A 24,254-nucleotide genomic window follows, 5' to 3' on the forward strand; every position below is an offset into this window, starting at 1 on the left:
ACAGGAGGCCTGACTCATTCTGAGCACGCTACAATTTCCAAATGGCCTTCCAGAAACACAGGCAGATACAGCTCTTACAGAGGTAATACATCCAAAAGGATGGATTTCTATGGCCTGCGTAGGTCTCTCAAACATGAGACAATTGCTGCCCCTGGGGGTTCTTACTTTCCGCCTTTGGTATCAATGTTCAGTCGAGAGTCATCCTCAATTGGTTCGTAATCCTTGGACCAAACAAACTTAGAGTTTGGAGACACCTGGTCACATTCGAAGTTCAAGGAAATCACTCCATTGTCATCTACATCAACCACCATTTCCTTGGTTCCTGAAAGAGCAGAACAAGGAGATTCCACTTCCTCAGAAAAGCCAGCAAACAAATGTATATTGATATAATTTATAGGGTGGAATAAGCAGATCATTGCCATTTTCTCAGTTGGCATATCAATTGCTGCAAAGGTCGGTGTTCTCAGTCTTTGATTCACAAGAACAGTTCTTATTCTAAACCATAAAGGTTAGGAACAGATTAAAGAGCATCATAAATCAGTGGATTTATTTGAGCAAGTCTAAGCACATATGAGAGTTATATTTGCTCTGGAAAAACCTGAAGGGAAAAAAAAATGAAGCAAGCCTCTAAATCCAGTAAATGTTTGAAATATTAAACAGCAATATTTTCCATGGCAAAGGGTAGTCAGGGCTTCCGTTATACAGCACGAATTTCTTAATCCCTAAGAAGATAAGAGCTCTAAAGGGAATATGGTGTTTAAAGAGGCGCGGTGGGCAAAAGAGGAAACAATGGAGCTGCCCCATGAGGACTCACTTGTGCAACTGAGGCACATTTTCAGTGACTGGCTTCACCCTGGGAGGTTGGTTTAATTGCTGGGCTTGGCATCTGGCCCTGCCACTGTCCACAGCATTAATCCCAGGCCCACAAAAGGAGTGAATATTTGCAATTAGCTGCTTAAGTTGCCCACCCGGTTTTGACAGTACCTACAGTCCTTGAGCTGGATAAAGTGACCCAGTTTGTCCTTTCAAAGACCCTGGGAGTGAATCCCAGATCAGAAACACAAAGGCACTTCTATCCTACCCTCTCACACCCCAGTGAAGTGGAGGGAATGTCGTCTGGGATTCGGGCAACTCGGTGAACTCATAATCTGTGGTGTTAACTTTCATTTCAGCAACTTGTCTGAGAATGCCAGGAAGAGTGTGTGCACTGAGAGGTGCTGGAGAACATCCAGGCTCCTTTTCTAAACAGCTTTGAGCTGGATCTTGCATCTGAATAGGGCACTCATGTTATGTTACTTAGCCTAACACAATTCTGGGCTGCCCAGAATGCTAATGACACACTTTCTCCATGAAGTATTGTACCTTAAAGAGCCTTATTCCTGACATTGAGATTAAATGCTTTATTTTCAGCGTAGTTCTTAATGAGCCTCAAGCATACAAGGAAATCTCTGTGTTTCATCATCCTAATACTGCACACGTCCTTTCCAGCACTGTGCGTAGCTCCTGTGATGACAATTTGTGTACACAGAGCTTGCTTAGCCTTTATAATTTGCCATAACCATTTAATGAAAGATGAGGTTAATACTCACATTTTGCTACTGTTATTTACCAGCCCTCACAGGAATGAAGCGCGTTATGTATGGGTATGTGATAAATGAAGTCTAAGGTCTACAAATATTTAACAAGGCAGCAGCACATTTGCAATTTTTAATAATTTAATTTATTATATGCAAATTCGTCACTCAACATTTCGTTGGTGTTTAGTTTCCTGTAGATCATTAGCACATTAATCTTCTGATAGCAGTTTTTTGAGATGTGCAAAGAATTACAGTCAGAAGGTTCATTTGAAGGACACAACCTTTCATATTTGTTTTGAAGTATTGTCATTATAATAACAACACATAGAATCACATAGAATTTATTTCCAGAAGTTATGATGGTGTTTACCTCTAGTATTAATATGAGTGAAAAAAAAATAATTAAAATTTCTGACCAGGGTCTTAATTTCCCTCCTCTAGATAGCTTGGTGGTATCAACATATCATCTAGAACTGCTCTTTAAGTCATCATAAGAAATAAAAGACTTAGATGGGATAGCAAATCTACATTTATCTGACTGTTTTACTGCATTGAAAGGAAAGATAACAGGAAGGCAAAGCAGCCAGCTTCAAAACACTAGAATTAATGGCATCATTTTGAATACTGCTAGTCAGAAAAGTTGAATGGAAGGAGGATTCATTAATTTATGAGGTTCAAGCCCTTCTCAAGTGACTAGTGCAGGATCAGAATTAAATTTTTCTTTCCACCAAGATGCACCAGAACCAAGCACAGCACCAGGAAAGAGTTGCAGTCGGCTCTTGAACACCCCCTGCTTCCTGTGAGATCCACACATAACAAAGTGCTCTCGTCTAAAGACAAAGTTGCAGCTCAAAAGCAGGCTGGTTTGGTATTTATTTATGTGTGGGTGGTTTGTTAATTTAATTTTAGAAGATAACTGTAAAAATGAAATGTGGTTTTCAAACAAGAAAAGATATGGCATTGTTGTATTTACATATTTCACTGGGTAAAGACAACTGGTAGCATTTGTATTAAAGCAAATATTTTCTTTCAGGATATTATTTACTTACATTCTTTGATTAGAAAGCTCAGTCATCTGGCAATTTTACACGTTTGCCAAAAGCAACATATAAAGCAAGAATTGCCTAGGGGGACCTGACCATATTTTGTCTCCATCCAAGATGTTAATAAAGGCAGCATTCATTGGGCAACACCAAAAGATTATGGTAATTTTTTTTAAAAAAAAAAAAGAAGGTATGATTGTTCTTGAGATTTGGGTGGTTTAATTGAGAAAGGTGGAAGCCTGCCTAAGAGTCTGATTTCTGCAATAATTATTTTTAATAGGCTTTTTGTCCTTTCTTAATACATCTAAGAAGCTTGGTTTGGTAGACACTGTATATGCAGGTCTCAGTTCAAAATATGGGTCAACCAGATTTGTACAAGTAGATTTTTTCAGCATCCCTCAGATTTTACAGTGACAAAACCTAACTTTGCTGTGATCCCTCAGACCCTACATTTATGAACCCAAACGTTACATGCAAAAGGGCCATGATTGTGAGATGTACCTCCTTCTCTAACAGTGACATCTGTAAACCAAACGTTCTGCTCAAATTCATATTGCCAGGAGGGCATTATAAGTCTCATATGGGTGAACACTGAAAATGCTGTACAATTTTTTTTTTTTCATGATGATTATCTTCAAAAGAGTTTATGTTTGGGTTGTTTTGGGGGGCTTTTAATTATAATGGCATAAATAATCCTTCATTTAGTACACTCAAAGACTGTCATCATAACAAGTTTTTATAGAAGGTCTGCTGGATTGATATTAACCCTCAAACAAAAATTTATTACAAATACTGGTTTGATTTTCTTTTTTAGAAGTGGTTGCTTCATATAAGCTTTTTTCAAGAATAAGTTTCTAAATTCTGCTTGCAGGTAATGGAAATAGCCCTAGTGCTTCAGTGGCTTGTAGATCTAAGATTATGGCTCCTCTATTTTTGAAAGATCCTGTCCCAAGCCCTTCTAACTCACACACTTATCCTTATTTGTCCTTGTATCCCAATCTTACACCTTCTCTTACCATCCACTCCTCTCAGTCCACTCTTCTCATCCCAGCCTCCCTAGCAGTCACCCAGCCTCCCCACTCTGAGTTTTCCAGTTCTTTTACACCCCCAGCTTCAGACCTCCTTTTTCAGACTTTCTTGACTGACTAAGAGCTAACTCAAGGCTTCTTCAGATTTTTGCTGGCCTGGCCATAACCAGGAACAGACATTTGTGAGAGCTGTGCCAGTGCTGCTGCAGTCTGGGAGTCAGGAATAGGGAAAGGATGTTCAGGTAGAGTTCCTGAGGCAGCTGGAGTGGGAATGGGAGCTGATGATTGCCAGCGACGTCTGCTCAATACCTCACAGACAATACAATCCCAAATAAACCCTGACTATTACTGTAGGCAGGGTAGGCAGCTGTTTGCCCACAGAGTCACTTCCTTTGCCTATGCCCCTTCACTGCAGCTGGTGCTCCCTGTGCCCAGTTGCCCGAGACCCCCATGCTGTCCTGCCTGCCCACTGCCTGCCTGCTGACTGTCTTCATTCCTGTTCTTTTATGGCTCTTAGAAGCCTTTCCAGGTGGGATCAGATATGAAAGTCTGCAGGTGGAGGAAGGGAACTTGTCAGAGGAAAAGAGGGTGTATAGTGCACCTAGGCTGGGTTATGCCTCTGTACATTCTTACATCATGCTAACCTTTTGCTAGATTTCTTTAAAATGTCTAAAAGGACATTTGTAGGACCCTCTGCTTCTAAAATAGTCTATAGATGAGTAAGCCACAAATCCATGCTTGCATTTTCTGTTATCTTTAAGTGATAAAAAGGTGTTGGCTCTGATCAAAGTCACCTCTGCTACCTGTGCAGCTAAATAAAACTCAGGGGGTTGAAGTTCCAAGTATGGAGATTCTACTTCTGCACTGGTTCCCATGTTCCTTGATGGTATTGTAGACACTGCTGGAGCCAGCTTTCAAGGATGACTCCAGCAAAGAGTTGCACTTGAATTCCTACTGAAGTCGTTTTCCAAACTGACTTAATTATGTTTTTAAAGCCAAAAAGGTGATTTCTCTTACCGTTTCCTCAGACGTAATACATAAAGAAAGGAGAAAGATAAACTGGCTTACTATAGGGCAAATTCTGCATATGTAGAATGTTTTGCTTGAGCTCATCTATAGATACATGCAAATCTTACAGCTTTATTGTATTTTTATATTCCTGACCCTGTAGTTACAGTAGGAAAATCTGTTCTGACCTTAAAATATACCAGACAAGAAAGTAAGGTATGACCCTTAATTGATTTCCTGCCTAGCAAAAAGGTTTGACTTGAGAAGGGTCAGGCTGTTCGCATGCAGACTGTATGTAAACGCATCACAGAACAGGAACCTGTTCAAATATGACAAAAAAAGAGGAAGCCTTTCTAACAAACCTGGCCGTGTTTCAGCTATGACAGGATCCGTGACATTCGATGGTTTCCCAACACCAGCCTGGTTTGTTGCCCGCACACGAAACACATAGCTCACACCTTCTTTTAGGCCACCAATCTGGAGGAAGCAAATACACACACATGCATGGTGTGATACAAAACATTGATTTGCATTTTAATCTTCTTACAGTTCCCATCTCCATGCCTGACATTTCTTTTCTCTTTGTTTTGCTGCTTTTCCTGTTGACAAATATTTCTTCCTTGTGTTTTTTTTGTGGGAGGTTTTTTTTGTTTTGTTTTGTTTAAAGTTCCAGAGTGACGTGACTAATGCCTTGGGCTTGCTCTTCCTTGTATGCATAGCTAACATTTAGACAGTGTAATGACTGTCATTGATTTCTTTGTGAAAGGATCATTATTATTGGAACAGGATGTTTTTAACTCATGTACATTGACCTCTGAAACAGCATAATCTTTTACTGCATGTGAATTCTAGCTTTTAAAAAAGAAATTATCAGGGTAATAAGTGCCAGCCACACCTATTTAGGAACAGAAGGACATTTAATTTTACAGATATAATTGTAGTGACTTGAGGAATCGTACTTACATCATAACACTTGCAAATGGTCTTTTAAAAGATACATGAAACGATCATATTTTAAAATTACTTGCCTTTCAAATATTCTGAAAAGCATAAAAATAGCAAACCTACTTCAGATGTATCTCTAGAATGGAGATACAACTGATCCTGGATTTAGAAGTCATTCCACAAAATGATGTAGCATAATAGCGCAAAAAGTTTAGGTTTAGTTGGCCATGAAATGTGAGGAGAGGGTGCCTTGTGTTAGAATCATCTGCCACACAATCACATCTATTTTTGTGCTGTCTGTTTTTGTGTAGTGATAACTATCTTGCCCTTCGAGCTAGAAAATGCTAGGGTCACCTCCTGCCTAATTGGTATTTGGTTTTAGCAGTGCTTTCTGTTATTTTTAGGCTTGCCATACCAGATTGTCTTCTGAGTTGCTTGCTTGTCTGACTATAGGGGCATTACATGTGTGAATCCTCAGCAAAACATAAACTATTGTATATTTCATTAAATGGAATCATGATCGGCACAGGATGATGCTATTGAAGGCTGACTTCCTCAAGATTATACTGCTATACCAGTATTTGAATCTTAAGCTATTTACCTTCAAGAATTTCTTTTGAAGTGGCTTCTCATTGACACTTCTCCAATGTTCTTCCTTCGCTTCAGTTTCCTTCATGTCAACATAATAACCAGCTATGGGACTACGGCCAGTATAAACTGGTTCCTTCCACAGTAAAACCAGAGAGTCCTTCCTAACTTCTGTGCATGTGACATCATGGGGCGGCCCTAAAAGTTAAGAATAAAAGTTGGAGCTGTGATATCAAAAGAAATCCCCAAAGGGTCAATGCATAAGACTTCAAAAACTATGTTGTACACCCAGAGCTGACATAACAAGTTCAGCTCCTCTCTATCGTATCTAGACCCGGTAGAAATACAACCCATGACAATGAAAAAAGACTAGCAAAAAACCCTGCAGTCCAATTTGTTGAGATTTGGTATCTTGATCAAATATTCATGAACAAACAAAAATGACAAATAATCTCCAAACTCAGGAAAATAAGTTAATTATTAAGCTAATGTCCTGCTTCAAGGACTGCTCTAAAGTCCACTGAAGTCAGTGGAGGTTGTTTTCATTCATTTCACCTAATCTAGGTGATCCTGCTCTGGCAGGGGGGTTGGACTAGATGATCTTTTGAGGTCCCTTCCAACCCCTAACATTCTGTGATTCTGTGATTTCAATGAGTGACATATTTAAGTGATACTTTTAGACAAGGATTAGAGGACCCCATTCTTCTCTGCCTTGTACCTGAGACAGGTATTTATGTCTGCCATTTAAACTAGAAAGCAAAGTGACAGACACAGTACAGGAACCAATCAGGAAAGATAAAGAAAATGCAAAGCTGCTTGTAAAAATGCAACTAACTAAATAGGGATTATGCATCATTGTAAAAGTACTAAATCAAGGTGATGGAGATTCAAGCCTGGGTATGAATTTCAGTGTCTGTTAACAGACTGCCCTGGAAACTGAAGACATTGGGTACTTAGATAATCAGTCACAGGTCAGCCTTGGGCTGTGCATAACCTCCACCTCCCACTTAGGATCCTACCAGGTACAGCAATGGTCCATTCTTCACATTTGAAGGGCTGGCTAGGTAGGGAGGGTGTCCCAACCCCAGCCAGGTTAGCAGCAGCCACCTGGAACTGGTACACCATGTTCTCCTTCAGGTTTTGAATCTGCAGAACCAATAAAATGGTACTTACTAACTTTGGATTAAGACTTTAGAAGAAAGGCACAATGACAATTACTGAACACATGAGATGGTTTTAAGTGCCTGAAGAATTGAAAGCTTTACTGACATCATACATAAGGTGGTAACTATTTTGGCTTTTCCTCTTAAAATTGGCAGAGCATACATAAGTGGTCTTAGCACCCTCAGATTGTAAACCCCTTCCCTAATGACAGACACTTTGGTAGTCAGGGAAGGACAAGGGCATCACTCAACAATTATATTAATCTGTCTCGTGATACCGAACAAGTTCACTTAAGGCAAGAGTTGTCCTCACAGCAGGGTGAAACTCAGTCCTGGCATTGCCTTTCATTTGTAAAGCAGCTCAGGGAGGTTGTAGCTAGCACTGTCTCTGAATTGGGTCAAGAACTGACCACAAAACGCAGCTGGCACGGAGCTGGTTCCAGCACCAGCAAGCACTGGGGTAGGTCTGCCAAGCCCAGTAGGAATGACATTGTTCTGAGGGCCTGACTTGCAAAAATGCAGGCGATGTCTGGAGTAGTGAATTCGCAGGTGACAGCTGGTGCCAGACTAAGAGACAAGTGTACAAATAATTTTGCAGAGAAGTTTAGCAGAGCTAAATACATTTATCACCACGAATCTAAAACCCTCCAACCAGCAATCTGCACACTGCATCATAATTCATCCCAGTCTGGTTTTGAGCTCTGTTTTGGAAATACTGTTTGCACTCACAGCAGTAACAGAAGTTTACCTCTTACCCTGTATGCCCTCTCGCTAATGGCCTTAATGTTGGCCTCCATCCATTTCCCAGGGACTCCACCAACCACTTCACGATAGTTCACGTAGTAGCCGGTGACCTCAGTCCCACCAGTGACTTTAGGTTGTTTCCATCCTAATACCATCGAGTCACGAACACTCTCAAGTACCATGATGTCGTAAGGTGGAGAAGGAGCAGCTGTTTCAATGTGAAGAATACATAAGTAGGAAGTAATATTTCAATAGTCAGACTGGCATTCAATTATTGTATTCAGGTGGCTCCCATCCTGCATTTCCTAGTTAGGACAATATTTACATGGTCAAGGAAGTTTCTGGAGTTGGAATAAGAAATGCAGGATAAAAGCTTCCATAAACCAAATGAAAAAGTCCAAACCACATAGGAATTAGTTTCCAGGATCATTTGTTTTTTTGAGAAGCAAGCTGATACATCGTGAAAGAATGTGTTGCAGTTGCAGCTCTGATGTAAGTGATCAGGACTCTCTTTAAAACTGTGAAAAATGAGGAATTAAAACTAACATTACAGAAGGAAAAAAAAATTAAGATGCAATGATTTCTTTTCTTTTGCTAAAGCAAACTCCTTTTCACACATAAAATATTCACTCTAGTTCCGTTTTTAAAAGAAGCCCACTTTCTTCCCGTCAGAGAACAGATTTTATCTGCTCATTCTTTTTTGGGTTTGGTTTTTTTTTTCCTTTTAAATTTACACACTGTGCAAATTTTATCATTGCACCCATCACATGATCTTACCTTAATGGAAGGAAGCGCAATCATAGGCACTGTAGACTGACCAGAAATGGAACATGTCTGTTACTAGAACTTACATTAAAACATTTGCTGTATAATCCTAAATTTTAAAATTTTCTTTTAACAATACAGAAACCATTAACTTCATCCCAACCCATGCTCTTACAAAGCTTTTTCCGTATCAAGTGGGGAAATGCTTTCCTGCCCACACTCGATATGTCATGCACCAGTGAAGAGCCTTTCTTGTGACCCTGAAGTCCTACTTTTGATGGAAATTCTACATTATATATGTTTCCTTTCAACTTTGATGTTTTATTTTCAGTGTCAGCTAGCCCCAGGTGCCTCTGCTTTGTTTTCTGTTCAACATTTTGCACAAGCCTTTTGAGTGTCACTTCAGAGGCCTGGGGAGGAATTCAGTTCACTGGCCAGATACCAGGACTTAAATGAAATTCAAGCCCCACACTTCTTGGGCACGGTGGGTGTTTAGGTGTTGACAAGATAAAATGTGATTTTGTGTGTGTGCCTTCAACTTGATAGGTTTTTCCTCATTAAAAATTGCTGTCAGTCAGAGATAAAACATAACATTAGCCCTACGCCTCAGAGGATAAGATGAAGCTTAGGCACAAATCCGCGAAGGATCTTCATACATCCTAACACAACACGGATTTTCATGCTTACCATCGTAATCAGATTTTGTTTCCCTCACACATACATAACCCAGAGACTAGGTAACAAGACTTCTAAAAAATTACTGAAGTGATTTAGAAATAATACAGTGTCTTGGATACTTTAATATGTAGTCAAACAAGCTATTAAATTAGTAAATGGATTTATATGTTTCTCTTCCAGTAGCCACTAAGTTTGTAAAGTGGTGTCTGATACCACAATGTGCTTAATGATCTTAATGGAGAGTTGAGCATGTAATTAATGGGTCTGATGGAAGATGCATCACTGGAGAGTTTGTTCACTTGAGGCTCAGACAGACAAGCAGACATTACAATTGTATGAAGTGGATGTACGAAAGCAGTGAAGTCTAATTATTTTAATAACTCTCACCTATATCTTTCTTCTTTTCCACTTTTTCCAGTGTCAAAACATCCCCAGGTTGAGACTTACTTGCCTGATTAGCAGCAACCTTTTGTGATGCGGATGTGACAGCGTCCTTAACCATTTCTTTCATGTTATTGTCTCCTGTACTCCCCAGTTTGTCAGAGCTACGGGGTACTGTGTCTCTATTAAATTTAGCATTGCATTTTAGCAAAGCTTCTGTGTCAAAGATAGGCTGGGAGGACTCATGCATGCCTTCCCAGCTGGTAGTGTGGTCTGTTAGTCCACCAGCGTTACCACTCAGTTCAGGACACACACCATGAAGCAATCCTCCCCCTGCAATTGCCAGAAAACAGCAAAGACATTTTGCATTAGAATACATTCTTTCTTCTTTGTTTAGTCAACATAATGAAGAAATGCTTACAGTGACCAGGACAGCCAAAGCATGACAAATCACAGGTTTTATACACAAAATGTTAAGTTTGAATACACAGAAATTTGAGATGCATGGAATACCTCTCAACCTACTCACAAGTAATGCTCTTTTAATAAGGTCTACTTTTCAGAGCAGAATAGATCTGGAAAGTTAATAGTAATCTCCATTTGCTACAATTATTTTAGTATTAGATCTTCCAAGTCACATTTCTGATCCCTTCAAGATGTTCCCATGAAATTGTTTGCTCTGAGATACCCCTCTCTGCTCACAGGTTGTGAGGTATGCAGGTTTGCTACAAATGAGAGCCAGGACGTTGCAGACACACAATTTATTCTGGCCCAACGATCTCATTAATCTTTATGGATTAGTTCAGGCAGCAGCAGAAATAATTCATCAACAAAGGGAGAACACAGAGGGTTATTGAAGTTTTACAAAAGACACGTTGCATTGATTATCAGGTTTAGGTGTGGAAACTGATTTCTTAGGAAGTGTTTGTATATAGGGTAGTGTGCATTAGAGGTGATAAATACCACATTACGGAATCAGAGTGTCATTCCATTTTCCAGGAGAGCTATGAAGTGAACTTGGCAGTGCTCTCTTGCAGTGGCTCACAAGAAACACCTGAAGAAGACTGGAGTGCTGTGACTGTGAAACTACAACTGTGAGGATCTATGGATAAATTATTATTTGTGGACAGCATGGTAAAACAAAACAATTAGTTACAAATAAGTGCTGAAAACTTCTTTACTTAACTGAAAAAAAACATATATCCCACTGAAAAGAGCAATGGAAGCTGGCTTACCAATGGCTGCTTGCACTTCTATAGGCTCCGAATCCTGTGAAAATTCACTGAGTCCTGCTGCATTCACAGCTCTGACTCTGAAAATGTACTTCTCACCATTGATGAGCCCATGGCAAATGAATCTAAAACAAATCATCAAAGGGATACTTAGGAAGTATTATGAAGAAAATAAAAATCTTGGGGGGGGGGGTGGGGGGGTGGGGGGGGTGGCAGGGGGAGCATTTCTTCCATAAAATTTATTTTGGTTTAGGTCAGATAATGCAGAATCTACCTCAGCACCTCATTCACACAATGAAGATAATGTCTAAAACCATGTCTCTTTAGACATACTCTTTACAAACACTCTTTCTTTCTTAAGACTATGCAAGTTTTTGTGTTACCAGAGGGTCCACCTTACTGCAGAGATAAGGACTATATTCGTGGGAAATCTTCATGACATAAGTAAAAGACACCTGTAGCACAACCGCTCATAATTCACTTCCAATCATAAATGAAAAATTGCAATGTTCAAAAAAATTACTGTTCACTGTAAAACAACTTAAAAAAATTGTCTCATTTTCAACTTGACTTTCTTGCTTCTATTCATGATACAATAATCTAAATCAGATTCTTTTATTAGCATAGATTTTCTACTGGATTATTCAATGATCACATAAAAAAACCCTTCAGATATTTTCTCTGGTGTTCACCCTCAAAACACAAGATTTCCCAAGACAAGAATCATTTAGATCAGAAAAAACATGCTTTGGAAATTTAAACATTTTACTTAAAACAACATTTACTTCTCAATAGGTATTTTAAGTGTATTTTATTTCAAGTTACTTTTATTTTGTTCTACTTCATAATGTCATGTCTTGCACTACCAACACCGACATCACGCAATGATGTGCAAAGAAAATATTATGTGGGGAAAAAAAAATGTATTTCAAACTAAAAATTTTATTTTGGGAAAAAAACAAAACCTGAATAAAAATTTTCAGAGCAGAATTTTCCCTACCCATTTTATCAGGCTTTTCCAAGTAATTTTCTTTCCTAGGGAGGCATGCAGAAAACGAATTTCATAAGATTAAAATACACTGTACAAGGTAAGCCACAAGCTACAGTTAGTGAGAGTGGCTCATCCAGAAAAACCAAGAGTTAGCAGGCAGCCTGTGTCTGACTGCATCATACATCATACCACATTGACCAAAAGTGCAGAGATAGTACTCAGTGTAACCACAGCATTAATCATAGAAGTATAGATGAAATCATAGAATATCAGCACATGGAGCTGTTGTGATAGAAATGCACAAAATAAAGCTTAAAGGGAATTGTGCTTGTGTTCAAGCAAGTGGGGGTTTAGGTACTTTTGATATAATAAGCATTTACAATGCCCTGCTGAACAGTAAAGTTGGTTCAAGAGTATTTAGCAGAGCTGCCTTATTGTAATAGCCCTCATTGTAATAAGGGATAGCGATTGGAAATAAGCATAATTACTCGTAACAAGCAGGGACTGATTCTGGATTGACATCAATCCACTTGAGATCAAGTCTCTGAAGATTACACCCTTATTCAAACAAAACCAAATCTGATATAGCTTGCAAAGTTTTAAATCTTGATTATTTTTTTCTACTAGAGACTGAGCTTCTTGTTGGTAAGGTCTGAGAGCTTGTGCACAATATTTAAGAGCATTCATTAATAACTTGACAAATGCAAATGAAAGCGCAGTTAGAAAGTAATATTGCTGGTGTGATTCAGTCCACATGTCCGCCTGACATCCTAGTTACACAGTGCAGAAATGTTTACAGCAGTCTTCCAAAACAAAGGACTTTGCTTCCAAACATTATGCACTTCAGTGTCCCACGTTTGTAATTTCAGTCATTCCTCACTGGACTGTTTTTCATCAAACTGATAGGCTACACAATAGCCAGAACGCATGAGCTGCTTCCCTGCTCTCCACTAGCTATGTCCACGTTTCCTCCTCCTTGACAGTTTCCAACATACGGTTGATTATAAATTCCTTTTGGACAAGACTCAGAGTTTGAAATATGTTTTTATAACTTCTTAGGAGCTTCATCTGCCAGAACAATTCCAGCCTGCTGGCTACCACAGAGCAATTACCTCTAGTACTACTAATGGCTAGAAAGCACATACATCCAGTAAATCAAAACCTGGTGACTGTAATTTCCACACTTTAGCATTCTTTACCTTGTGCCTTTCACTGGATTGTTGTTGCATGGTTCCCAACGACCAGATCCAACTACACTTGACTCAATGTAGTACCCAACCAGCTCCTTGGCATCTGGAGGCTCTGTCCAAGTGACAACAACTGAGGTATCTGTATTTCTAGTCGGCATAATACGGCCAGGAGGTTTGGGAATATCTGCGGGAGAGAAACAGAAATCATTAGTGAACAGCCAAAGTTTACAACTAAGATAAGGATAACATTTTATTCTTGATTATATTAGCACAACTAATGCAGTTTTAACCCTCAAAAAACTCATCCAATTTAAATTAAGTAATCGGCCACAACAGGACAGGATCGGTAGGTTCAAGCCTTTGGTGGTGAGGTTCCTCACTTCTCCATTGCCTATGATTAAAGGCATTTCTTGCAACTAGAATTAATTTATTCCCTTGTGCTGAACATCCACACCAGAGATATGATTTGGAGCTTTCCTAAAGGGAAAATGTGTGTGTTTGTTTCACACTCAAGAGTTTGTGCAGCCCACAGAATAAGTCAAAAAAAATTGCCCTGTTCAGTAGCAAAATGCATCTAAAGTGTTTTTTGAGAAGAACTGTTTTACTCTTCTAAAAGGACATTGTTCATGTGCTTCAAACTGCTCTGAGAACTCAACCATTGTCTCAACAGAGGCAATCTGAGAACTGGATTGAAATCTGCATTGCTCTCTGGAAACAAATTGCTAATGTAGGTATAGCTACTGGTGCTTTACTGTGGTGAACATCTTGGCTTCTCTTCCAGTGCAAATAGCCTCTGCATTCATGTAAGTATTAAATTCCTCACTTTTGTTTAATTTGGCAAACAAGGAAGGTTAAACTCTGCTGATGTCTGGGCTTATTTTCAGTAAGTAAAACAAAATATTTTTGTACTTCCTTGAGTTTTCATTTTCTTTCACTATTTGCAGCCTTTGCAGTTCTTGGTATTATTATTTGCAGCTTAATTCCCTTGGTTTGCATCTGTCATTTGACTATATATTAAGGGCTCAACAGCCAAAACAGAAATTATTTCAGCTGAAGGGAATACCTCACTGACAGATCTTCATACTTGAATTATTTGCTGGGCAGCTATGTGTTTTCAGACAAAACAATCTCATCATAAACTGAAAAGATACCATGGAGGTAATTTAATACATCCACCCACACACTTACCGAGTTTGTCATCCACTACGGTGGCTTCAGTTGCTTCTGAAGGTTCACCAATTCCAGCTGAATTGCAACAGCGAACTCGGAAGCAGTAGGATTTGCCTTCAGCCAAATCAAAAACTGCAAAGCGAGGAGACTTCACAGGGATCTCCGTGTTCACCCTTTGCCAGTCCTCCGTGCCAGCAACGCACTGCGGTCAAACCCAGAAACCACATTTGAAACAAAAATCTCTGAAAGCTGAGTGTCTAACCCCATGAGGCTTTCTACCTGGACCACCAAGTGCATGTCTGCTGTGGAGAACGGGGAGTCACGTTCTGGTTTTGGGCCTTTCCACAGAGAGAGCGTGTTTTAAAGCTTATGAATCTGCCAGATGTCCACCTACTCCAGAAAGCGTACGTAAGAGCTTACTGGTTTTAATATAGCAAAGCTAAACTCCTCTCCACTGCAAGGAAGTGATGTTATTTTTAACTGCATCCAGTTCTGGACCACTTTCAAAACAATTTCTGCAGACATTCAACATCTTCCTAAGAACAAACCCCTAACTTTACCAGATTGCTTCTAGATAATCTTGTGCCAGTCCTGAGAATATTTTTTGTGGATAGCTTCCAGAATTAATCAGGACCTGACCTTCACTTTCCAGGAAAAAAAATGAAGATGTGTAATTGATTTGTGATTTGTCTTTTATTTCTGTGGCTAAAAGCTCTACATACCATGATCACTTATACCATTAATATTAGTGATATTTTTTTTGCCTGGGATTTACATTAAGGATAATTTCAACTGGTGGTTTCTGAGGTATTTCAAATTCTCAGGCAAATGTTATCTGGCTATGTGACATTAGTGCTCAGTATTCAGTGTGCAGTACGTTATTGAAAAGTTTCTTTATGGAAACTCAAAATTCATCTATTCATCCTCTCTAAGTCTGTTGCTAAGTGGAAATAATTTTTTTAGACCAGATTTCATAAGAGAGATTAAAAACACACAATGGGAAGATATTTATGTCTCTCATGGTGACACCTCTAGACTGATAGGGAAAAGCATTCATAAAAAAGTTTGAGCCATGAGTGTGAAGACTTTTTTAGGCTAGCAGCCATGCAAAATTCATCTCAGAAAAGCAGGACACTGAAATAAAAACTGATTCTATTCTAGAAAATAAATCCTGTCATCTTTGTTGAGTTGGGGAAGAAAATGGAAAGTGGAAAAATATGAAAAAGCAGCTGGAGGAGAAAGTGCTGTTGCCAAGAAACTCTTGCAGAATGCCTCCACCCAAAATGTTAATGATGTGTCCCACCAGACAAGCTTCTTTATACATATTTAAAATATAGATATATTTTTAATATATTTTATGCTATATAAGATTTATATGATATATAATATATAACAATAATAAACTATATATAATCTTCTATTTATACATTTAAATACTTTTTTTTAATGTAGCTTTGCTCGTGCTTTCTCATCACAGAGGGAGTTTGTCAGCCTGAACTACTCCAGGGTCACTGACACAATTCATGAACGGATACTACAGCATATGACACCCTCTTACATTCTTCTACTTTCTTATTTTCCATCTTTATTTTCTTCCTTTTCTATCTTAACATACAGTAACAGTTATCTTGATGAAGTATATGAGTTCTAGTCCTGGCCCTAGTTTGAAAGTCTCAGGTGGAAAAGAAAATTAACTAAAAGTCCAGAAGACATGAAGAAAAAAAAAAAAGGTAAAATCTATCCACAGCATGAATCTGATTTTGTCCAATTCTACCTTTTCCACAAAGTACATGATACCCTCGTGGCCCCGCTGCCCAGGAGGTTTCCAGCTAAGCACAACATAGTTCTTGGTGGCTTCAATAACTTGGAGATCTGTAGGTGGACCAGGAACAACACCCTCTGAAGAACAGGGAAGAAGAATGGGAAAGGGAATTGGGATTTAATTCCTTCATATTTGTATCAGAATTAGTGCCATAATTTAAATATAGAAATATTAATATACCTTGGCACACCTGATTTGTTTTTAAATTGTGATTTAAAAGTATTCTAAATATTGGTTTTAAATGTCCTCTTAACTCTAAGTATGTTTATTCATTAGGTCCTGAATAATGAAACCTCACCTTGACAACCCAGTTGGGAGTTATTCATGGTCAAGTGACTCTCAGAACAACGAACTTTGGGTGCGTGCCAAAGTCCACTGAACTCACTGGGAGTTTTCCTAATTACTCAGCCAGCTTCACATTAGACTTTTGTAGGCAAAAGGGCTTTGTTTACCTGCAGGTTCTTCCTCAGTGACAATAATCTGTCCTGTCCAGGGAGCGGAAGGGTGACCTGAAACAGATGTTAGACATATCATGGTCACGGGACACTTCAGGGACTTCTGAAATAACAAGAAAACCAACTCTTTCGTGGTTCAAAACTGACATTTGGAAGATTCATGAGCTCCATTTTTGGTCACTGCCTTGACTGTTGCTGATATAGTAAGCTAGTTACCCAAGGTAGTTGTAGGCTGACCGGTTTGAATGTTGAGAGCAGCTCAGTAATTGCTTTAGATAGAAAATGTCATCCACTGAAACCTCTATTCCTTCCAGAAATGTCACTGAAATCACCAAGGTGACAAGCAGAGGTTCAGTCATCTCATCAAATTCAGAGAACTAACTTCACCTTTGTTTTGTGTGCTCAGTTCCTCCAGTTTAACAGCTCACTCATTAAAGAAACAGCCACATTCCTGCACGCTGCTCTTTGTCTCTTTTTAACCATTTTCCTCATACTACCAGCTTCCAAATTACATGTCACAATCACAAACAGAAACTGCTTGGCCTGACTCAACATATCCACTTGATATGATTTGGGTGGCTCTCAGCATCTTTATGTTATCATATTATTGCAGTTATGCATTCAGCTATCAGTGCCTTTTCAGATACAATTTTTGCAAATGCTGTTCTCCACCTCCACTTGCTTCACCTTACATTGACTGATTTGGTTTGGAAATGTAAGCAGAGAGGGAGCAGGTGAGGAGAAAAAAGGATCATGTGGGACAAGGAGATATAATGGGAAAAGGACACCAAGATCAGACTTCATCTCCTGAGACAGCTTCCACAGTTCCCAGCAAAAAAGAAGAGGCCTTCCCCAGACTTCAGGTTTCATGTGTCTGTCCAAGGACAGTATTTCCTGGAAGTGCCAAACCTCCTTTGGTTTTTATTTTGAATGGGAACAAGAGTAGGGTAGGTTTAGATTAGACATGAGGAAGCAGCTCTTCATTGTGAGGGTGGTGAGACACCGGCACAGGTTGCCCAGAAAGGTGGTGGAGGCCCCACCCCTGGAGATGTTCAAGGTCAGGCTCAATGAAGCTCTGAGCAACCTGATGTAGTTAAAGGTGTCCCTGCTTACTTCAGGGAGTTGGACTAGATGGCCTTTAAAGGTTCCTTCCACCCTAACACACTCTGTGATACGACTGCGGCCTGTAGCTTGCAGTGTTGTAAGACATATGAGCTGGGACTCCAGAAGGCCTGTAGCTTTGCATACAATAACCCTTCACATTGGACAATTTTAAATAGTAAAACTTTAGAATAAAGGAGAAATAATTGATTTGTAGGTATATGATCTTGGCATATGGGTAGAGGTAGGATTTGGAAGGAAAAGTCTGAGACATTGCTAGGCCAGCAGAAAAATATCTTTGGGTTGTGAAATGTTAACTTTAAAGCTGAAAGCTTGAGATCAATCATCTGTTGGACTACCCTGATATTTTTCTGATGTTATTGCAAGACTTTGATCGTCACATGAGTGCAGAATCAGCCACCCTTGTCTATGGCACAGAGAGAGACTATTCACAGGATGTGCTCAGCTGTTCTGTTGACTGAAGAAAAGCAAGTCTCTTTAGGCAATTAGCTCTCTGTGCCTTCCCCCTCCTCTTTCTGCAAGCTCTGAGCACAGCACTCCACCCGGCCAAAGCCATTTCAGCAGAGAGCGCACTTTGCACAAAGAGCAGGGAGACAATTTCTCTGCGGCAAGGCTGTCTCCAAAGAGTATTTTGCTTTTGCGTTGCTCCCTCTAGTGGGACTTCAGAGGCCTATAACCTTACTTTTAAATAAATAAATAAATAAATGAGTTGTGACCTCTTCTCAGACAACCCACAAAAATACACATCTTACTTCGAAGCCTGGCTCTGTCTGCAGGATCCAGAGCAGCCACGGGCTCTGACACTCGGGAAGGTAAGCTAATGCCAGCTTTGTTCACAGCTCGGACTCGGAAGATGTAGGAACGGCCTTCGATGAGACCAGTGACAGGAAAACGAGCAAACTTCACGGGAGTCTCATTGCACTGGGTCCAGTGGGTGGTACCAACCTCACACCTGAAAAATACAAAAAGCAAGAGACATCCTGGGAAGGGAAAACCACAAATTTGGGCTTCACAGCTTCACCATCCGTCCGTGTGCGTTGCCTTGTCCATACCAGTTTTCTCAGTAGCATCATATACTGGTGACATCAAAGCAGCTGTGCTAAGGGGTCAGGGCTGAAGTACCATCTGGCAAATCCCTTGCAGCTGCCCTCCTTCTTTCCTGAGCTAAGGGTCATGAGCAGAACTCACTTCACTGTTTAACCCCTCCAAAGTATTCTCTAGGATGCTTAGGGAGTGTCAGCTTTAGCATACTTGAAGGGACGTGAAATACATGTATCTTCTGCAGTTGCCAGAAGACTCCCAGTTCATCTTTCATGCACAGAGTTCCACTGTGCATCCTGCCAACTGACGGGATTCATGGGGTGTGGAGACCTCTATTGTGCGTTCTGTGACAAGCCCAGCACATGGATGGCTGAGGTCAGGCACTCAGCCGGACCCCACTTCAAACACCGCTGGGGCTGCCAAGGGAGCCTGCGGTGCTGTGGCCGCAGCCGCTGCAGTGCCAAAGACACAGTGGGGTAGCGCTGGTCCCACTGCTGCAAAGCCTCATGCATGGCAGGAGGCTGGTTCCTAGCAGGAGGAGGAAGGAATCACAACAACTTTGACTCATGGAGCTGGGAGGAGCCCACTGGGTTGGCTTCCCAGTATCCAGCAACATGGTCGACAGGAACATGAACTAGAAGCTCAGGAAAGACTTGTATTGCTGCTGAGAAGCAAACATTACAGTGCCTACCCTGATTTCTTGGTACATGTGGGCATCTCTTTTCTGGGGATCGTTACCAGTTTTATGGTTCTGGTTTCTGCTTGGGGTGAAGGATGCCCAGGCTTCACCTCAGATGGGTCCTGCTGCCTCGGGTGACCCACTCCCTCTGAGGCAGTTAGGGGCCACCCTGGATGAATATTTGGGTGCCTAAATACCTCAGGTAGGACCGAATAGTGGAGAGCTTTGAATTTAGGAGCAAATGTAGAAAGATGAACACAAGTGAAAAGGCAAAATGCCATTTGTCTTGCAGCTACTCTCAGAGCGAAAATATCTCAATAGACTTGTTTTAAAAGGAGAGATTATTTTTCAGTCTTGTCCTGTATCTCATTTAGGATTTTTTAATTAATGTTTAAAAGCTATAGCTTAAGCCTAGCACAGCATAGTTACAGCATGCATACACTATCAAACCAGTAAAATTATAGTTGAATTGAATGTACTGATGTTAGATGTTTTACAAAGCAATGTCCTCTTTTTTACACATATGTAATGGATGTATATACAATGGCATAATATTGTGGAAATATTTGGGGTTTTTTTCATGTATCTGAATAAACCCACAGGAGCTCCATATTACCAATGATGTACTCTATTACTGAAAGTCCAAAAAAGCTCTGAAGATCACTGCAAGTCTCAAAATACTGACTGATTTTCCCTACATCCCAAGCTTCTGGAATCCTGCACTATGTGACACATTCAGGTTTCATATTTTTAAAGTTCATTTTCAATTCCTATTTTGGCAGAGAAAAAACATGTTAAGCATGATTTGCATGAAGCTTGAGAATTGAAGAGCTTGGAAAACAGCAGTGCATTCCAAAAAAAAGTCCCTTTGAGATAATATTTTGATTTCTGGTACATGATGACTATTAGGAAAGAGACAGGAGAGCACTGATACAGAAGGAGCCACAGCTGCCTGATCAGGGAGCTGATTCTGAAGAGCCACCAAACACTGCAAGGTCCCAAGGCTTCCCAAGCCTCACTGGGAGCAGCGAGGACTGAGCTACCCAGTGTCTCACAGAATCCTTTCTATATAGTCAAATGAGGCAAGCAGTAATTTTTTCCATGGAAGTTAGAACTGACCCAGCCAATCCAAAACAAAGAAAAAAATAAAAGCATTTTTCTTCTGGCCAGCAACAAGAATGAAAAGAACAATGACCCTTTTATCTCATGCTTTTCAACAAGCTTTTAAGTTTTTGAGTTACCGATGCAAATTCTGGTGTGCTCACTGACCTGTCAATGAAATATCCAAGGATGGGGTTTCCTCCATCAACAGCAGGCTGCTTCCAGGAGACAATGACGTAATCTTTGTTGGCATCCAAGCACTGCACATCTAGTGGTGCACCGGGGGCTCCAGGGATTTCAGCATCGGCATCTATGAGGATGGAGACATACGTTTCCAAATGTGAATCACGTATCTTTCACAATGATTAATCTTTAAGGAGCAAACTCTTTTCCTACCAAGCAAAAAAAGGTTCCATCACTGCCTTCAAAAAGTATTTGGTTTTGTATTACCGGTGTTTTTCTAGGTTTTGGGTTTCTCTTTGCCACATTTACAAATGCTAAGCATGTTACATCATACTGTAAATGTAATTCACCTAGGCATGTTACATAAAATTAGTAACAGGCATTTTGGTTAGGTAGCTGCCAGACACATAGCTAAACTAAAAACTTGTCAGGCTATATATATATTTACCTGATATTCTACTTAGGAGAAGAATACCAATACCTTACAGTCAGGCAATAGCTCAATCAAAGGTATTCACCATTGGATGTACAACACTGATATAAATACCTTATCTCCACACATAGTCTTTCATTGTTTGTTTTTGGTTAGCAATGAACTGGCAAAGGTATAAAAATCTTTTGAAGTTTAATTATATTACATATACATTATCATTATGGAATATAACTAGCCTTCATAAAGACAAGCATATTGTTCCTTTCAAGTGTTTATCACAAATCTGGGGCTGCTGGTGTCAAAGGGCATTGACTCCAGCATCAGCTTCTGGACATATCTAAAGCTTTAAAAAAGGGGGGAACAGTGCTGGAAACTGGGGGATTTTACTGTTTGTACGGTCAGAGTCTGATTTGTGAGATAGGGTAATTTTCTTGTCAGGAAAAATAACCCTTGCAAGAAGACTGTATGGAAGAGACACTGTTTTTCTGAAGAATAACATCGACTTGTACAATTACATATACCATTTTTCAAGCCCTGTTGTGAGCTACTTCAAAAGACCTGACTTAGACAAGAAAGATGTACATACCTTAGGGAAAAATATTTTGCTAATAAGTATTATTCATACATTCCATCTAAACCCCAGTCTTCTTAAAAAGGTTTGATGTTTCAAGGCATTACAGGTTTTTATATTACAATATATAGCAATCCTTATTTTTTATGCTTTTGGCTTTCAGAAAAGAAAAAAGTACTTTTAAGAGCATTTAACATGCTTCATTAAGTAAAACAGTAGTCTCCAGGAAAAGAAAGCCCCACACTCAACTTTGTGTCTTCTCTTATTGGTAGGGTAGTATCACATGGAGCTTTTGAAGCTGGGCCAGATTTACCCAGTCCAGGTTTTAATTGCAGCTAAGGCGACGCATTTTGAAAAATGATAACGTACAAAGTAAGCAAGCCAGTTAACATAACAAAGTAACAACAACAGTAAGCATAATAACAGTACACTTGTGCTCAGTAATCTCTGTATGAAAGATTTCAATTGCCTGTATTTACTGATTGACAGCAGACGCCAAAATTTCTTTCCAGGACAGACTGGGAATTGGCCAGGACATTGCTGATCAGCCTCGGTGGGGTTAGGGTTTCATTCCTGATGGCTTGCTGACAAAGGCCAGCCTGTAGCCATGGCAGAAGTGTCACACACATTCTCTAAACCCATCTAAAGACCTGACTTCATGAGACTTCTGAGCGCATCGCTCGCTTCCATCAATACACAGGGAAATTTCTACACATGACACAGACAGACAACTGCTTGTGCTTAGATACCACAGCTGCTATTTATAGCAGATTTGTCCACAATTTAGGTGGAGCAGTAAGGAATATACTGGCCAACTGAAGCCAGTGAGGACCATTTAAGTAGGTATGTAGAATATAATTAGAATTTGGCAAACACGCCCGCTGGCCAGTAAGATGCTCTGGTGGAAGGGGGAGTGGGTTCATAGTCAGGTCAGACCTGCATTGCTGGGAGATGTAACAGGAACGAGAGTGATCAATTATTTATACAGCAGCACAATTTAAAACAAAGCAAGAAAGGCAAGTCCTGCTCCTTGACACAGATGCTCACTTCAGCAGACTTCTTCAGGTGATGAAAACATCTGCTTCAGTCATATTTTGTGAGCAGGCTGTTATCTCACACAGCTCTGCTGGCCTTGGCAACAGGATGCCATTCTGGGCATGGTCTCAGAGCCAAGAATTCCCAGAGCTTTTTGAATTAGCATTACACACTTCAGCTGCTTTGAGCAGCTGGTACAGATATAGAATCAGCGTGCAACCTGAGAGCCATGGCTCCTTTTAAAGAAATATTTCTCTAATAGAAACTCAAGGAAGTTTTTCATGGTACAAGAAATTACATTTTAATTCTACACTTTGCTGCTTTACTTTACAGAATTGCAGAATGGTTGAGATTGGCAGACAACTCAAGAGATAGCCTTGTCCAAACCCTGGCTCAAAGCAGAGTCAGCTAGAGCTGGTTTGCCCAGGACCACATCAAACCAGGTTTTGGTTGTCTCCAAGAATGGAGATTCAACAGCCTGTCTAGGTATGTTCCAGTGTTTGACCACCCTTGCAGTAAAAAAGGGCTTTTCTTACACATAAATGAGGTTTCTTGTATTTTAATCTGTGTCCAATGCCTCTTGTTCTGGCACTGGGCACCACTGAAAAGAGCCTGGCTCTGTGTTCGTTAGTGAGGTGGCTAAACTCCCCCTCAGCCCTCTCTTCTCCAAACAGAACAGTTCCATCTCTCTCAGCCTTTCCTTATAAGAAAAATACTTGAAGGCCTTAATCACCTCCAAAGCCCTTTGGTGGACTCAATCCAGTCAGTCTGTGCCTCTCTTGTACTGGGGAGCCTACAGCTGAACCCAGCTCTCCAGGGGTAGCCTCACCAGTGCTGAATAGAGAGGAAGGATCACCTTCCTCGACCTGCTGGCCACACTCATCCTAATGCAGCCCAGGATGCTGCTGACAGTAGTTCATGAGGCTATTCTTCCCTAGGTGCAGACCTCTGTGTTTCCCTTCCACTCTATGTTTTTGCCTGCATTGTACTTTAGAGAGAACACTTCAAATGGTGCACAAAATCTTGATCAAAAAAAAAAAAAAAGTAATTTAACTAGCAGTGAGATGGGTACAAAACTACATTTTTAAGTTGTTATGTATATTTCTCCTCTTTATGACTTACGTTCAGTACTCCTCACAGGCTGAAATTGAGAAAGTCATGAAGTTACATCAATACCCTAAACTTCTTCATGAGAATGTCAGTGTGGTTTAGAAGTCTTCTAGCATGTGAGATGAAAGCTTGAGGTATGTATTCGATTTCTCCAAAGATAACAGTTGGAAGCTATATTGCTAGAATCTATTAATAGAAA

The 24,254-nt window shown here is 40.1% G+C and overlaps 1 protein-coding gene across 1 annotated transcript in view; it reads right to left on the reverse strand.

Moving 5' to 3' along the window:
- The window catches only part of MYOM1 (myomesin 1), a 70,215-nt gene that overhangs the window by 21,995 nt on the left and 23,966 nt on the right, over window positions 1-24,254 (reverse strand). Inside the window, exons 11-22 of the mRNA XM_084279695.1 lie at window positions 20,892-21,033; window positions 18,655-18,854; window positions 16,778-16,834; window positions 16,278-16,402; window positions 14,522-14,705; window positions 13,343-13,517; window positions 11,156-11,277; window positions 8,108-8,304; window positions 7,209-7,335; window positions 6,203-6,387; window positions 5,019-5,133; window positions 166-322 (exon numbers count right to left, since the gene is read on the reverse strand). Of these exons, the coding sequence (XP_084135821.1) occupies window positions 166-322; window positions 5,019-5,133; window positions 6,203-6,387; window positions 7,209-7,335; window positions 8,108-8,304; window positions 11,156-11,277; window positions 13,343-13,517; window positions 14,522-14,705; window positions 16,278-16,402; window positions 16,778-16,834; window positions 18,655-18,854; window positions 20,892-21,033 (1,786 nt within the window). The remainder of the gene's footprint in view (window positions 1-165; window positions 323-5,018; window positions 5,134-6,202; window positions 6,388-7,208; window positions 7,336-8,107; window positions 8,305-11,155; window positions 11,278-13,342; window positions 13,518-14,521; window positions 14,706-16,277; window positions 16,403-16,777; window positions 16,835-18,654; window positions 18,855-20,891; window positions 21,034-24,254) is intronic.

The sequence above is a fragment of the Gallinula chloropus genome, assembly GCF_964237585.1.
Source record: "Gallinula chloropus genome assembly, chromosome: 2".
Taxonomy (NCBI): Eukaryota; Metazoa; Chordata; class Aves; order Gruiformes; family Rallidae; genus Gallinula; species Gallinula chloropus.